The sequence below is a fragment of the Cherax quadricarinatus genome, chromosome 29 (genome assembly GCF_038502225.1).
Source record: "Cherax quadricarinatus isolate ZL_2023a chromosome 29, ASM3850222v1, whole genome shotgun sequence".
Lineage (NCBI taxonomy): Eukaryota > Metazoa > Arthropoda > Malacostraca > Decapoda > Parastacidae > Cherax > Cherax quadricarinatus.
The window spans coordinates 4,041,139-4,059,742 of record NC_091320.1 but is presented as its reverse complement, the minus strand read 5'-3'; the positions used below and the strand labels follow the sequence as shown (position 1 = coordinate 4,059,742).

Here is an 18,604-nt window from a genome sequence, read left to right as displayed (position 1 = left end):
GTTGGTAATTGATGAGGGTAGTGTAGTCGAATTAGAGTTACCGAAAAAAGATGATATAAGTGGGTTGTGATGAAATTAGTTTAAAACGATATTCAAAGGTGTTTTGAAGGTGTTCAAGGGTGTTTATGTGAGTATTCAAATGATTATGAGAGTACTTTGGGGGTGTTCAAAGTAAAGTGTTTGAGTTAGTTTTTGTGACTTTTTTCTGATGTATTGTGTCCCCTTAATAACTTTAATGAACTAAAAGGGTAAAAACGAGAAAATGCCTAGTCTGGAGACTGAGGGGATGAGTTGTAATTTAATGAAATGTGTAAGTGCAGATAAATTAGAGATGTCAAATCTTATTTGGGAGTACTCAAATAGTGTTTTGGAAATGTTCAAAGGTGTTTTGAGTGTGTTCAAATGTTGTTTTTGAGAGTGTTCAAGGGTGTTTTGAAGGTGTTCAAGGGTGTTTTGAAGGTGTTCAAAGGTGTTTTGAGGTTATTCAAAGGTGTTTTGAAGGTGTTCAAGGGTGTTTATGTGAGTATTCAAAGGTGTTTTTTGAAGGTGTACAAATGATTAAGAGAGTACTTATGAAGGTGTTCAAATGATGTGCAAGAGTACTTATGAAGGTGTTCTGGGAGTATTCAGAGATGATTTGGGGGTGTTCGAATGATGTTTTTGGAGTATTTCAGTGTTGTTTGGAAATGTATAAAGGTATTTTTTGTGAGTATTCAAATGATTTATGAGAGTGTTTTGAAGATGTTCAAAGTAAAAGTGCGTATTTAACTTCGTAATATGTAAAATTGTGAGTAGTGAATTTAACGAAAGTGGATGTAAGCGATGTGGTGACTTTCTGATGTAGTGTGCCCCACTTTAATGAACTAAAAGGGTTAAAACGAGAAAAATTGGGGGTTATGAGTGAAAATTGTGAGGTGTTGGTTGGAGTGTGAGGGTTTGGGAGGGTGGGTAAAAGGGTAGACAAGATTCAACCTGTGTGCGCGGTCATCACGTGACGTCACTACTATGTTCCCTTATTATCTTGAATGAACTAAAAGGACCGACCTGATTCAACCTGTGTGCGCGTGACGTCACTGACCGCCGAGTAAACGCTTTTTTTAGTTCATTTAACTTAATGAGAGGAAACTTTTAGTTCATTTGACTTAATGAGCGGAAACTTTTAGTTCATTTTAAAATAATAAGGGGAAGATGTTTAGACCTGTAGTAAGCATGCCCCCATAGGAGGAGTCTATTTTGAATGCTTACCCCCAGAGGGGGGATTCCAAAAACTTTGATCCGAGGAATTTCGAAAACCCCATAGGAGGGAATCCAAAAACTTGGTATTATCGAGAAAAATTTGAGGTTGGGGGGGGGTGGGGTGAAAGTGGGAGGGGTAATCCAAAAATTTGATCCAAGGTGATCATAAGAAATTCAAAACCCCCATAGGGGGGGGAATCCAAAAACTTGTATTATCGAGAAATTTTTGGGAATGGGGGGTGGAAGGAGGGAGGGGGGAACCTTAAAAATTTGATCTGAGGAGATGGAGTCATGGTATTGTCGAGAAAATTTGGGGTGAAAGTGGGAGGGGTAATCCAAAAATTTGATCCAAGGAGATGGAGAATTTCGAAAACCCCATAGGGGGGATCCAAAAAAACTTGATCCGAGGAGATGGAGTCATGGTATTGTCGAGAAAATTTGGGGTGAAAGGAGGGGTACCCAAAAAAAACTTGATCCAAGGAGATGGAGAATTTGATTTCGAGAAATTGTTTGGGGATGGGGGTGAAAGGAGGGGTACCCAAAAAATTTGATCTGAGGAGATGGAGAAATTCAAAACCCTTGATCCGAGGAGATGGAGAGCACAAGAAAATGAAATTCAAAAAAAAAATCGAAAACCCCATAGGGGAGGAATCCAAAAACTTGATCCAAGGAGATCATAAGAAAAAAAATTCGAGGCGCGGGGGCGATCCGGACGACGCTGCAGAAGGCGCAGCAGAAGGCGCGGGCGGGGCGCGCGGGCGGGGCGCGCGGGCGGGCGCGCGGGCGCGCGGCGCGACGGGGGTCGCAAAGGGGGAGTCGTGGGTGGGGGTATTGGTTGGGGGGGGGGTCAAGGGTGAGGTAGTCTCGAGGGCGAGGTCAAGGTCAAAACCGGAAGTAACACCTAGGTGTGAAAAGGTGACCCTCCAGCTGCTGGTCCTAGACCGGATACCTCGCTCAGTGGAAGGCCCAACCGGAAGTTCCTCGCTCTGTGGAAGGCCCAAACCGGAAGTTCCTCGCCCAGGGAAAGGCCCAACCGGAAGTTCCTCCCCCAGTGGAAAAATCGACTACTCATATACATATTTATATTTATATATTTCGCTGCTTTACAATTATATCACCATCCTGCACTATTTCTTTTGCAGCACTGAGATAGAGGTGGCTGGGGTTAAGGAATGCAGGGATACGTTTCTCAGATCACGCAGCGACTGAACTACGTGTAGTCATGGTTGAGTTTAAAAATGAGGTAGGGACTGGAGGGAATCTGTGTTGGAGTGTCCAGGGCGTCGCTAGAGAGACTCAGTTTCCAGACTTCACCTGTTGATACATTCCCGGCTCACCTTCCCGTCTCTGGCATTTTCGTTTTTGTCTCTCTCACTTGTTCCCTCTCCGTTATCGATCGAGGTACAAGGCTTTCTTTCTGACTGCCATAATCGTGGTTTCTGTTTAATAATTTTGCCTCCTGGAATTTCTGTTGTGTAGGTTAGTTTTCCTGGGCGTATCTTTTCCCCTCAAATATTTTGCGAGTCACTGGAAATTTATCAACTGGTTTACTTCGGTCTTTCTACCTGTCAGTTCAGTGATGGTTTGAATTTCTTGGTCTTTGTCATCCACATTGCTTCATGAGAACTCTGTTTTGCTTCTTGTAGCCCAAGGATAATCAGCAACATCCTTCTCTTCTCTTCCCACTTCCTTTCCAAAGGTTTCTGTGTCCTGAACAGTTCCTTTATTTATCTTCTGCACCTCCAAGGGGCATGAGAGCATATCTGCAAAGATCTTATTTATTCTCTTCTCTTCTTTATGTTCCCTTACTGTTTTTAGTCCAGCCTCCTCTTCATACCTATTCCCTTTACCTCCTCTAGCTAATTCCTCAGCTCTCTTAGATCCTCTTCCAGGATTTGTACCTAACCATCGGCAGCTGTAGCAAATCTCTCCCTTTCCATGCTTTCTACAGATACATTCTGTTTCACTTCTTCCATCACTCATCTTTCATCTTTACTTAGTAATATAAATTCCTCGACCCACTCACATCCTGGTTCTTAATTCTCGGCTCCCCTTACTCGACTTGTTAATGGGGTGCTGGCGTTAGGGTGTAAATAATGAAGTGCTAGTACTGGGGTCTTTATGCAGAGGTGTTGGTGTTTGGAGTGTTAATGATGGGGTGCTTGTGTTGGGGTGATGATGTAAGGTGGTCAAGTGACAACGTATTGTTCGGTGTATGCTTAACCCTGGGGTGAGATGAACGTTTAATTTCTAATGACGCAAATTCACTTAAGTTTCAGAAGCTATAACATTGTAAATGTAGCCAAGGCCATATTAATTATTACTGGAATTCGGCACCTTTCAAGACAATCATTGGATGGATAATGACAACCTTCATGACAATGATTTGAGATTATAAAACCTTCATAACAAACATTATATGGATTTAATTAAGAAAATTGTTTGCATATTGATTTTATTCGGAACAATGACTGCTGGGAATATTGCAACCATCAGAAAAATAATTGTGTGTATTACGAATTGTTGAATTAGGGAAACACTCAAGTCAGTAACTGACATCCTTCAGAACGATAACTGTTAGGTTATTATAACTCACGAAATCGTAATAACACGATTGCAAACAAACCATACCACTTGAGCTAGAGTTCGTCACGGCCATGCTAGCTGGAGATTCGTCTGTAAAAACTTGCATTTGTGGTCTCAGTGGTGCCTGTGCTAACCTTCCTATGGTGTAGAAATATACCTAGTTGGACGAATCTTATTGTGGCTAGCTGGTCTAGTGGCTAACGCGACGGTATGGAGTTTTGAGACTCTCTGACCGCGGGTTCAATCCCACCCGTGGTATGGTTAGGTTATTAGTACGTTGATTAAGGGAACTACGGGACGATTCAATATATTGACTTGGAAATTATAAGAACATTAAGAACAATGATTCGGTGGATCATAAGAACCTGCAGAACAAAAATGGATTATGAGATCCTTCAGAACAATGACTGGTTAGATTATGAGAACTTTGAGACTAGAAAAGCTATGCATTTACTATTATTGATCAAATAAATTTTACTCTCTTGTCTTTCCAGCCGAGAAGGAATATCCCAGACCAGCAATACTTTTACTGCTCACGTAACATAATTAAATTATCTATAATGGGATAGCATCCAAGAGCAGCGATTTTGCTTTCTGGGGATAAACAAAAATGTCTCATACTCTACAATGTAAATAATGGAAATAATAAAAATAATATTATTATTTATTATTAGTAGTAGTAGTAGTAATAATACTATTTTAAAAGCAAAACCTAAGTCCGAATGGATCATGAGGCCTTTAACTGCAAAGATACAGGAGAAAGTATAGAAAAATATGTAACGACCCTAGGGCTGCTAAACATACCATTTGTAAAGTGTCGACCTAAAAGGCCCAGCACACTTTAACCCTCTCCAGCACATACACGTCGCTGGGGGTACAGACCCAAATTTTCACGAAGAAGCTAACAATTTTCGTTGACATCTTGAATTGCAAAAACGTCAGGCACTAACAGGTATCAACACACTTTCTCTGCCGCTGTCGCTTTGCGATCCATGTCGGGATGAGGCACGTTTAACTACCAATAAACACAATTATACAGAAAATTATATACATATGCAACATCTGGGTATCTTTATTGTAAACGTTTCGCCACTGGAGGGCGAAACGTCTATAATAAAGATACCCAGATGTTGTACGTGAGTCTAATTTGCATCTTGTCGGTATTGTATATCACTCATGTACAGCCAGAAACAGGTTTGGTGGTCGAGATGTAAACACTCTTTGTACTACTGCTGGAGTTTGTTGATCCTTCTGTGATGTTACGGCGTCGCCCTCGGGCCCGTATGTTTCCGGGAACGCGTCTGTTTGCACGGCTTACTACGTAGGGCGCTGCCTTTGTATTTTGTGCAACATTACACGACAACCGTAATTTGACTTGCTCTTGTGGTATCTACCGGCTACAGCTGTCCTTCCTAGCCTTGTGCTCGACGCTTTCTGACGCATCTCAAACACCTTCCGCAAACTATATTCAGGTAGTGTCAGGCAACTGCGTGTGTCCACATACTTGTCTTGCTGAACATTGTCTTGGTTTGTCCAGTATTTACATTTCCGACACCTCCCTTTTTCGCTTGCTTGTTTATGCCTCTGGATTTATTTTATTACCACAATGTTTAGTGCAGCTAGACTCTCCTTCATACCTATTCTAAACAGGACACTGACTCCATTTAACGCTCCAACTTGCTCTTCCAGTTGACTCATGCTCCATTGATAAATGTTTTGCGAATCTAGACAAGCTTCACGCCACTACTTGGCTCCACATCTTACTCCATCTACACTAACAAAGACTCCCGCTCCTAACTCTCTTCGGCCGACTTTGCAATCAACGAGTCTTCCGATCACAGGCCAGGAGCCCAGTTGTTGCTAAGCATGTTGACGGCGTCCATCTCTCTGTCAACAGCCGACCTGATACAAAACACATCTGACTGGAAAACCATTTCTCTTGATATTTACAAACCGCCCTCGTCCAGCCTCTTCAAAATCAGCTGTACAATTTCTGTATAAAAGTTGGTAGAATTACCGACAATATGTAAAGTAAAAGGACACAAGTGCAACTAATGTGTTATTTTATTGTGGCAACGTTTCGCTCTCCAGGAGCTTTGTCAAGCCATCTTGACTTTACTTGCACAACTTACACTGATTATTAATAAGGCAAATGTACAACATTCGGAATCTTCATTCCTTTATTAGGTATTGTGAACCATTTATACTATGATACAACTTCTGCTGATTCTTACTGACTCTAACACGACATTAGTGCCTAATACAAAGGTCCCTAAAATCTTAAGATCATTGACACCTTCAGGAAGTTTCAGTTTGTTTATCGACCCCCAAACAATTATTATATGACAATTTCTTTAATAGTACTTTAACTAATAATACTACGAACAATTATAATAATGACTTCTTAAAAATTGGTAAATTATGAAAAATATAAGATTTGACATATTCTTTTTTAGTGAAACCGTTATCATTAATGGGAAGGATATATCTGATGAACGTCAACCAGGGCACTGATACTTACCTGGTTACCTGGAGGTTATTCCGGGGATCAACGCCCCCGCGGCCCGGTCCATGACCAGGCCTCCCGATGGATCAGGGCCTGATCAACTAGGCTGTTACTGCTGGCCGCACGCAGTCCGACGTACGAGCCACAGCCCGGCTGATCCGGCACTGACTTTAGGTATCTGTCCAGCTCTCTCTTGAAGGCAGCCAGGGGTTTATTGGCAATTCCCCTAATGCTTGATGGGAGGCTGTTGAACAGTTTTGGGCCCCGGACACTTATGGTGTTTTCTCTTAGTGTACCAATGGTGTCCCTACTTTTTATTGGCGGCATTTTGCATCGCCTGCCCAGTCTTTTACTTTCGTAGGGAGTGATTTCTGTGTGCAGATTTGGGACCATTGGTGAGTTTCAGTCGTAAGTCACTAGGGTGGCAGGTCACAGGTACACAACGTAAAGTATGTCCCCCAGACATTTACTGACCCCCTTTTGATTCCCAGCCATTTATCGACTCCCTTGATAGTCCCATCGACCCTTAGATGTCGATATTGACCACATTGGGGAACCCTGGTCTAAACTATGATTCCTTATCTCTTCGTTGCCAACTTCACAGCCATCATACAATGTTTTAGATGTTACTAATTCGACCACGATAAAACATCCTGTTCCTCCACACACACATTTGCTCACAATGCTCTGTTTCCATCCAGTAGTGGATCAACTGCAGTAACGTAACCCAGCCAAATACGCCAGGTACTCACGAATACACCCAGCTACATGCAACTCCTGTCAAAACGGACAGAACACCCTCAGTCCTTGAAAAGGAACCGAGCGTGTTCCAAATGCTATAGTTAGCGTTCACACCTCGCTCACCGCTGCCTCTATACACTCAACTCTCGCCTCCAATTCCACACCACTATCATCCACCTCTTCCACAGTGCTCTTCACCCCTCTCCCTTAACACCCTTTCCCATCCTGCTTCTCCGTCCTCAGAAACAACATCACCTCCTTAATCACCACAGTGTCTCACGAAATCGCCTACAAGATAGCTCTATCTGTTCAGGCGGCCAGGGAGATGACACGCCTCCACCACACTAATATTGCCACCTACCTCAGTTCCAGTCTTAGTACTAGTATTCTCGTCACTGTCGTCATCCCTTCCTCCCTTCTATCCCAGTCATTGCCTCCCCATCTACTCTCCTCAGATTCACACCTTTTACCTCCACCTCCAGCAATCTCTACCGCCAAGCAACTCCATCACCCTCAACCTCCACCACTCTTGCAGCCACCATCGCTCTGTTGCACCCCACCACCATTACCACAACTGCCACCACCACCACTGCCACCACCACCACCACTGCCGCCACCACCACCACTACTGCCACCACCACCACTGCCACCATTACCACAACTGCCACCACCACCACTGCCACCACCACCACTGCTACCACCACCACTGCTACCACCACCACTGCTACCACCACCACTGCTACCACCACCACTGCCACCACCACCACTGCCACCACCACCACTGCCACCATTACCACCACTGCCACCATTACCATCACTGCCACCATTACCACCACTGCCACCATTATCACCACTGCCACCACCACCACTGCCACACCCTCTAACAACACATTCACCTCCTCCTCCTCCTCCTCCTCCTCCTCCTCCTCCTCCTCCTCCTCCACCCCTCCTCAAAGCTTCTCCTCTTACCCCAAACCCAGCTTCCTACCTACCCTTTCAACTTTGAATTTCTCTTGCTCATTGCAGGCGTGTAACATTGCAGGCGTGTAACATTGCAGGCGTGTAACATTGCAGGCGTGAAACATTGCAGGCGTGTAACATTGCAGGCGTGTAACATTTGTAGACAGTATGCCCAATAGAAATAAGTCACGTCGTCTGACCTTTTTTTTTGGGTTACCCTAGGTAATCTTCATATATACTGCCATGTATGATAATTCATGCAACTGCATTTGTGTATACCTGTACCTGAATAAACTTACATCATATCTGTTTCTCATAACTCTCGCTAGGGGAGCTGTCTCCATAGACCTGTGCTATAAGTCAGACATTAAAGATATTCTGTTTTTTCCCAGGCAATAAATATCACTGCTCATCACTGCTCGCCAGCCTCGTCACAGCTATCCATAGAAGAGACATCTTGGTGCAGTCACAATCAAGGTGCCTTGTGCTCTCTCCTTTGGGGTTCGCGATTTTCTCTCTCTGCAGGTCCTCGCTTCCCACCGGCAGACCGTTCGCTGGGTCACCACCTGGAAAAGACCCAGGCCGGGACAAGACCGGCGAACCTACTACAGGCAGACCGTCATGACCGCAAACATCAAACACTCACGCACTGCCCTGCGGGCGGGTTTAGCGCCAGCATTTTCTCTTCCCTCTCCACCCACGCTCTTCTATCCGCACTTACCCCTTACCCTTCACGAGACCTGAGGGGGAGTCTGACGTGGACAAGGTGACCTGTCACAGGCATCGTAATGTGAAATGCCATCGCAGCCATTAATAACATATCTGGCAACAATATCGCAATAAATGGACCTTAATAGAAATGTCACTAACTTTTTAGAGTTATCCTAGGTAATTTACCATATACTATATAAGATATAGACTATGTTACAATAAGACAACTGTTATCTAAAACTGAGTAACTGAATAAACTGAGTGATTGGTTTCCCACACAAGCGTTGATTCAGGTCAGGCAGGAATAATAATATATGATGATTATCCGAATATTGCTTTTAAAACTCAATTTTTGGGTGTCTCATTTAACATATTCTTTATTCTACATTCACGTACGTCTGTCTCACTATATTCTTCATGTTACATTCACATACGTCTGTCTCACTATATTCTTCATGTTACATTCACATACGTCTGTCTCACTATATTCTTCATGCTACATTCACGTACGTCTGTCTCACTATATTCTCATTCTACATTCACGTACGTCTGTCTCACTATATTCTCATTCTACATTCACGTACGTCTGTCTCACTATAATCTTCATTCTACATTCACGTACGTCTCTCACTATATTCTTCATTCTACATTCACGTACGTCTGTCTCACTATATTCTCATTCTACATTCACCTACGTCTCACTATATTCTTCATTCTACATTCACGTACGTCTGTCTCAATATATTCTCATTCTACATTCGCGTACGTCTGTCTCACTATATTCTCATTCTACATTCACATACGTCTGTCTCACTATATTCTTCATTCTACATTCACGTACGTCTGTCTCACTATAGTCTCATTCTACATTCACGTACGTCTCACTATATTCTTCATTCTATATTCACGTACGTCTGTCTCACTATATTCTCATTCTACATTCACGTACGTCTGTCTCACTATATTCTAATTCTACATTCACGTACGTCTGTCTCACTATATTCTCATTCTACATTCGCGAACGTCTGTCTCACTATATTCTCATTCTACATTCACATACGTCTGTCTCACTATATTCTTCATTCTACATTCACGTACGTCTGTCTCACTATATTCTCATTCTACATTCACGTACGTCTGTCTCACTATATTCTTCATTCTACATTCACGTACGTCTGTCTCACTATATTCTCATTCTACATTCACATACGTCTGTCTCACTATATTCTTCATTCTACATTCACGTACGTCTGTCTCACTATATTCTCATTCTACATTCACGTACGTCTCACTATATTCTTCATTCTACATTCACGTACGTCTGTCTCACTATTTTCTCATTCTACATTCACGTACGTCTGCCTCACTATATTCTCATTCTACATTCACGTACGTCTGTCTCACTATATTCTCATTCTACATTCACGTACGTCTGTCTCACTATATTCTCATTCTACATTCACGTACGTCTGTCTCACTATATTCTCATTCTACATTCACGTACGTCTGTCTCACTATATTCTCATTCTACATTCACATACGTCTGTCTTACTATATTCTTCATTCTACATTCACGTACGTCTGTCTCACTATATTCTCATTCTACATTCACGTACGCCTGTCTCACTATATTCTCATTCTACATTCACGTACGTCTGTCTCACTATATTCTTCATTCTACATTCACGTACGTCTGTCTCACTATATTCTCATTCTACATTCACGTACGTCTGTCTCACTATATTCTCATTCTACATTCACGTACGTCTCACTATATTCATTCTACATTCACGTACGTCTGTCTCACTATATTCTCATTCTACATTCACGTACGTCTGTCTCACTATATTCTCATTCTACATTCACGTACGTCTGTCTCACTATATTCTTCATTCTACATTCACGTACGTCTGTCTCACTATATTCTCATTCTACATTCACGTACGTCTGTCTCACTATATTCTCATTCTACATTCACGTACGTCTCACTATATTCTTCATTCTACATTCACGTACGTCTGTCTCACTATATTCTCATTCTACATTCACGTACGTCTGTCTCACTATATTCTCATTCTAAATTCACGTACGTCTGTCTCACTATATTCTTATTCTACATTCACGTACGTCTGTCTCACTATATTCTTCATTCTACATTCACGTACGTCTGTCTCACTATATTCTTCATTCTACATTCACGTACGTCTGTCTCACTATATTCTCATTCTACATTCACGTACGTCTCACTATATTCTTCATTCTACATTCACGTACGTCTGTCTCACTATATTCTCATTCTACATTCACGTACGTCTGTCTCACTATATTCTCATTCTACATTCACGTACGTCTGTCTCACTATATTCATTCTACATTCACGTACGTCTGTCTCACTATATTCATTCTACATTCACGTACGTCTGTCTCACTATATTCTCATTCTACATTCACGTACGTCTGTCTCACTATATTCTCATTCTACATTCACGTACGTCTGTCTCACTATATTCATTCTACATTCACGTACGTCTGTCTCACTATATTCATTCTACATTCACGTACGTCTGTCTCACTATATTCATTCTACATTCACGTACGTCTGTCTCACTATATTCATTCTACATTCACGTACGTCTGTCTCACTATATTCTTCATTCTACTCTCTCTCCAAATTTTCATTATAATTTATTGTAATATATACCACTATCATACTTGTGTATTAATAATGGAGAAAGTTGCAAAAACTTAATTTATATAGAAACTTCGTAACCAAAGCTACAGTAATGTGTTTAAAATATATTTATTTACCAGCATATTGGCCCGTTAATTATGGTCATATACTTCCAAAGTGACTATTATTCTCTTTATTTCCAAAGTGACTATTATTCTCTTTATTTCCAAAGTGACTATTATTCTCTCTATTTCCAAAGTGACTATTATTCTCTCTATTTCCAAAGTGACTATTATTCTCTTTATTTCCAAAGTGACTATTATTCTCTCTATTTCCAAAGTGACTATTATTCTCTTTATTTCCAAAGTGACTATTATTCTCTTTATTTCCAAAGTTATTCTTATATTTCACTCGCTAAGTTGAATTTAAGTTCTTTAAGTGTCCTGAATTACAGTTCACAACTCTCACAACAGTGTATTAAAGAGAATAAAATGGAACAATACCATGACTGGAACAATACAAGAATAACACGCACATAGGAGAGAGGAACATATCACGACGTTTGGGACCGACTTTGACCATTAACTATTTGTGTTGTGCAATAAAGACCGAACATTAACCCTAACGAACCCACATGGAGAAAATTGACACTAACATTGATGCAGAGGAAGCCATATGTAGACTGTAGAGTAGAAGGTAAGAAGAATGTCCAGTAATTCAGCCTTAACATAAGACTCAGTCAGTAGGTCTGCTAATCATATATATATATATATATATATATATATATATATATATATATATATATATATGTCGTGCCGAATATGTAAAACTGGTCAATTAGCAAGAACTCATTTAAAATTAGCTCCTTTCTAAAAAAATTTCTTATACGCTTAAAGATATATTTTTTTCATTAATGTTAATGTAAAAAAATTTAATTTTGCACCAAAAGAATCTTAGAAAACTTACCTAACATTATTATAACAAGAACAATTTATTTTAGCCTAACCCAACTATATATATTTTAGATTTGTTTACAATAATTTAATACTAAACAAACACAGTGAAATATATTTTTTTCGTTAGGTTCAGAATGATTTTGGCGAAAATATTGCATACACAAATTTTCGCTTGTCCTATATGGCAAGATAAGCGTTGTTTTTTAAGCCAAGATCGCAAGTTCTACCTATTCGGCACGACATATGTATATATATATATATATATATATATATATATATATATATATATATATATATATATATATATATATATATATATATATATATATATATATGGATTATACATTAAGTATCTGTTACATTCAATAGATTATTTTTCTTACCTTGGTGGTAATCAATTCTCTTCACAATTATTGTTACGTTTATTTTGTCTACTTTAGTAAGATGCAAATTTTTATTATATTAAGATTTTTATATGACTCGGATTATTTTCAGACAGGAAAAACCTTAAAAAAAATAATAAAAATTTGCATTTTACTAAGTAGACACTAACTACTAAAGTGAGTTGAATAATTTCGTGAATGAAGTAGTTATGTATTGCAAATTAAAAAGAATCCATTAAATACAGTTAATAATAACAGTAACAAAACGACTAATGAAAGGCAAAGATGAACTAATTAAAATAAACCATTATAGCAAAGCAATCTTTTCCATATATTTATGGATTAATCAAAACACAATAGTCAGTTAATAAAGCCAAACTCAAATTCGCTCCATTGGATCAATCACCTAAAAATTACCTAAAAATACTTGTAGATATATTGTAATGCTAAGTGTGATATTGATATGTTTGACAAACTAATTAGCATTACTAGCTTAAATTGTTAGTGTGGTTAGTGTTGATTGCACATTGTTGTTCACAAACGTCTCTGTTTTTTGAATTATTATGTTTCCTATCTGAAGACTTCTGTAATTACGATTTAGAATTGCCTGTGTCAACTATCATTGAGCTCATTAAACTTTGCATCGTTTTGCAAGGTTTGTGTTTAATGGTGAGTTTTACACTCAGAAGTTTGGTATGGCAATAGGAGATCCTCTCTCACCAGTCCTTAGCCATTTGTATATGGATTTTTACTAAACAAATCTGCTTAACAGAATTCTATATGATAAAACTAATTATTACAGATATGTTAATGACGATCTATGCTAAATACCCAAAAATAAACAGTATATATAAATCAAATCCTAAATCCTACATAAATTAAATAGTCTAACTTCATCTAGAATATTTACTGTTGAACAAAACTCAGTGGCATTTTTAAGTATATTAAATATTAAGGTTAACCATGAATTTAAATTAAAATTATGCATAAAATATACAAATATTGCAACTGCTCTTATGTACACTATTATCCACATCATGTCAAAATGTAACTTTCTGTATTTTCCTTTATGTTTTTGAGAGATCTGCGCACTTGCAGCCCAGAGTTCATATGATCTAAAATATCCCAAAAAATTAGTTGACTAGTCTTTAAAAATTACCAGAAGAACATTATACATTGTTAAAAAGAACAAAGAACCATATTCAACAATATGTTGGTTCTACTTTATCATTAAAACTTTGTTGATAAACCTTCTTTGCTTAAGAATTTTAAAATCCAAGTTTTATTTAAAAATCTTGGTACAGTTATAAAACTTACTAAGAATTTCCGCCAGAATGCTGATGGCTGTGTCTATAGGATTCCTTGTAAACAGATTCATAGGAAACATCCTGCTCCATCTGCCAAACATTTTCTGTCAATATGTTAGTTATTTCGGTGTGCAGATTTGGGAATAATCCCTCCAAGATCTTCCCGGTGTAGATTATGAGGCATCTTTATCGCCTACGTTCTAAGGAGTAGAGTTCTAGGAATTTCAAACACTCCTGATAAAGTGCTTGACTGAGTTTGTGAGCTGTGAAGGTTCTTTGTACATTCTCCAACTCAGTAACTTCACCTGCCTTGAATGGGGTCGTTAGTACACAGCAATACTCCAGACTTGAGAGAACGAGTGACCTGAAGACTATCATTACTGGTATGTCATCTCTTGTTTTGAAGGTTCTAGTTATCCGACTCTCAGGTCTCTCACATTTGACTTACATTCTATTTCGTGGTTTGAGTTTGTCTTGTTCTCCGAACTTTTCATTTCCTCCAACCTTTCGTGACGTAGTACTTGAAAATTTTCCTCACCTAAGCGTCTAATTGTTGTCATTGGCCCACCGGAAGATTTGGTTTATATAAACCTGAAGACTCATTGTATCTTCCGTGAAAGAATTGGTTTCATGTCAGCCTGAAGACTCATTGTATTTTCCATGTATACCTCATACAGATTCTAGTATTGTCTGTAAAGGATGATACAGTGCCATGATTTATGTCCCACTCTAGATATGAGACGGAGGAAGAGAAGTGGACCAAGTACCGCACCTTGGGGACTTAGCTTTCCTCTGTAGCAGCTCCTGATTTCCTTCCGTTTACCATTACTCTTTGGGTTATATTTGTTAGGAAGTTAAATATCCATCTGCCTATCTTCCCAGTTATTCCTTTTGCAGGTATTTGTGTATGTATTTACCCTGTGGTCGCACTTTTAACAGGCGTTTGCAAAATCAGTGTATGCTAACACTTTTTTTTCCATACCCTGTGCAACATAGTTAATTGAATCAAGAAATCATAATGACACGATTGCAGACAAACCATACCACGGGCTGGGTTAGAACCCGCTACCTGGCCTAGTGGCTAACGCCTCGCGGGTTCTAACCCTGCCCGTGGTATCAGTGTATGCTACATCTGCAAATATTTTGTTGTCAAGTGCATCCATGTTCATGCCCTAATGGTCCACTTATTGCAAAAGGCAAGAGTCTGTTGTAAACCCATGCTGACCTGAGTTGTGCAATTGCTATAATTCCACGAGACTCGTAAGCTTGCTTCTTCAACCCCTTTCCAAGATCGTGACAGAGTGGGTTACTAGGGCTAATAATCTTCAGTTTTTATGCCATTGCTTTACTGCCACCTCAATGGTTTTTAATGAGTGGGATGACTCGAGTGTCTAGGCTTCTTCGCCATAGAATACGTAAGTCTCATGACAAGGCTTTTGGCAATTCTTGATGGCTATCGAGTTCTTGGAGCCCAAACTACGACAACTACTAACATCACTTCTATCTTAATTAATACTCTTACTACTATTGCTACTCCTGTTATCACTACCACTATTACTGTTACTACTACTACTACTACTACTACTACTACTACTACTACTACTACTAGTACTACTACTACTGCTACTACTACTACTACTACTACTACTACTACTACTAATAATAATAATAATAATAATAATAATAATAATGTTCTTTATTCCTACAAATACATGATACAGTTTATACAGACTATAGCTAACATCAATAGCACACTATATATAAAGCACCTGGTTATGTAGAGCATTTCCCGCAACTCGGGGTAATTTTGTCCCCAGGATGCAAACCACACCAGTCGGCTAACACCCAGGTACCTACTTACTGCTAGGTGAACAGTGACAACAGGTATCTTAAGGAAACGCGTACAGTGTTTCCACCCATACCAGGGGTAGATCCACAGACACTGTGTGTGTGAGCTGAGTGCGCTACCATCCGAGCCGAGGGTCACCGTAGGTAATACAGAAAATGTTCACGCTTGTAATCGCTCAAGAGTGACAGCTATAAGAGAGAGATATCAAAAATGATGAATGGAATAATATCTACGGGTAACATACCTGGTAGTTTAACATCTGCATCAAAGTCAGGTGTGTCGGGATCCACGGCCGGCGTCAGGTAGTCGTCAGGCAGAGGATAGTGAGAGAGGTATCTAGCCTTCCCCTCCACCACACCTGTGGACAACACACACACCTATTAGCGAGCAACACTGCAGAAAGACAAGTATGTAAGGCAGAAAGTAAGTCAAAAAAAAAGGCTTGGTTTTCATAATTTTCCGTTTTTTTTTTTTTTTTTTTAGTATCTTAAGTTAAAGGAGGGCTTGATCAAGTTACGGGAGAGCTTGATCAAGTTACGGGGGAGCTTGATCAAGTTACAGGAGGGCTTAATCAAGTTACAGGAGAGCTTGATTAAGTCACAGGAGAGCTTGATTAAGTTACAGGAGAGCATGATCAAGTTACAGGAGGGCTTGATCAAGTTACAGGAAAGCTTAATCAAGTTACAGGAGGGCTTGATCAAGTTACAGGAGGGCTTGATCAAGTTACAGGAGGGCTTAATCAAGTTACAGGAGAGCTTGATTAAGTCACAGGAGAGCTTGATTAAGTTACAGGAGAGCATGATCAAGTTACAGGAGGGCTTGATCAAGTTACAGGAAAGCTTAATCAAGTTACAGGAGGGCTTGATCAAGTTACAGGAGGGCTTGATCAAGTTACAGGAGGGCTTAAGTTACAGGAGGGCTTAATCAAGTTACAGGAGAGCTTGATTAAGTTACAGGAGAGCTTGATCAAGTTACAGGAGGGCTTGATCAAGTTACAGGAAAGCTTAATCAAGTTACAGGAGGGCTTAATCAAGTTACAGGAGAGCTTAATCAAGTTACAGGAGGGTTTGATCAAGTTACAGGAGGGCTTAATCAAGTTACAGGAGGGCTTGATCAAGTTACAGGAGGGCTTAATCAAGTTACAGGAGAGCTTGATTAAGTTACAGGAGAGCTTGATCAAGTTACAGGAGGGCTTGATCAAGTTACAGGAAAGCTTAATCAAAGTTACAGGAGGGCTTGATCAAGTTACAGGAGGGTTTGATCAAGTTACAGGAGGGCTTAATCAAGTTACAGGAGGGCTTAATCAAGTTACAGGAGAGCTTGATTAAGTTACAGGAGAGCTTGATCAAGTTACAGGAGGGTTTGATCAAGTTACAGGAGGGCTTAATCAAGTTACAGGAGGGCTTAATCAAGTTACAGGAGGGCTTGATCAAGTTACAGGAGGGCTTGATCAAGTTACAGGAGGGCCTAATCAAGTTACAGGAGGGTTTAATCAAGTTACAGGAGGGCTTAATCAAGTTACAGGAGGGCTTAATCAAGTTACAGGAGGGCTTAATCAAGTTACAGGAGGGCTTAATCAAGTTACAGGAGGGCTTAATCAAGTTAGAGGAGGGTTTAATCAAGTTACAGGAGGGCTTAATCAAGTTACAGGAGGGTTTAATCAAGTTACAGGAGGGCTTGATCAAGTTACAGGAGGGCTTGATCAAGTTACAGGAGGGCTTAATCAAGTTACAGGAGGGCTTAATCAAGTTACAGGAGGGCTTAATCAAGTTACAGGAATAGGCAAGTAATCACTGGAAATAAATACCAACACCTGTAATGTGACAAAACATACCACAACTATTATTACTACTACTACAAATACTACTTCTACTACTACTTTGGTACTACCACTACTTCTACTACCACTACTTCTACTACTACTACTTCTACTACCACTACTTCAACTACTACTACTTCTACTCTACCACCACCACTCTACCACCACCACTCCACCACCACCACTCTACCACCACCACCACTACCACTACCACCACCACCACTCACAACCACCACTCTACTCACCACCACTCACCACTACCACTCCACCACCACCACCACCCACCACCACCACTCTACCACCATACCACCACCACCACCACTCCCACCACACACCACTCTACCACCACCACTCCCACAACCACCACTCTACACCACCACTCCACCACCACCACTCTACTCACTCCACTCACTCCACCACCACCACTCCACCACCACCACTCTACCACCACCACTCCACCACCTACCACCCACCACCACCACTCACCACCACCACTCCACCTCACCACCACTCTACCACCACCACTCCACTCTCCACTCCACCACCCACCACCACCACCACTACTCCACACCACCACTCTACCACCACTCACTCTACCACCTCCACTCATCTCACCACCACCACCACCACCATCACCATCACCACCACCACCATCACCATCACCACCACCACCACTCCCACCACCATAACCACCATCACCACCACCACCATCACCACCACCACCACCACCACCATCATCACCACCACCACCACCACCACCACCACCACCATCATCACCACCACCACCACCTCCATCATCACCACCACCACCACCACCATCACCATCACCACCACCGCCACCACCATCACCACCACCACCAAAACCACCACCACCTCCAC

General features: G+C 40.6%; 1 protein-coding gene across 2 annotated transcripts in view; it reads right to left on the bottom strand.

Moving 5' to 3' along the window:
* The window catches only part of LOC128690483 (uncharacterized), a 487,473-nt gene that overhangs the window by 169,300 nt on the left and 299,569 nt on the right, over positions 1 to 18,604 (bottom strand). For both annotated transcript variants that reach the window (XM_070089605.1, XM_070089606.1), the window contains exon 2: positions 16,151 to 16,264. In XM_070089605.1, coding sequence (XP_069945706.1) covers positions 16,151 to 16,264 — 114 coding nt within the window. The remainder of the gene's footprint in view (positions 1 to 16,150; positions 16,265 to 18,604) is intronic.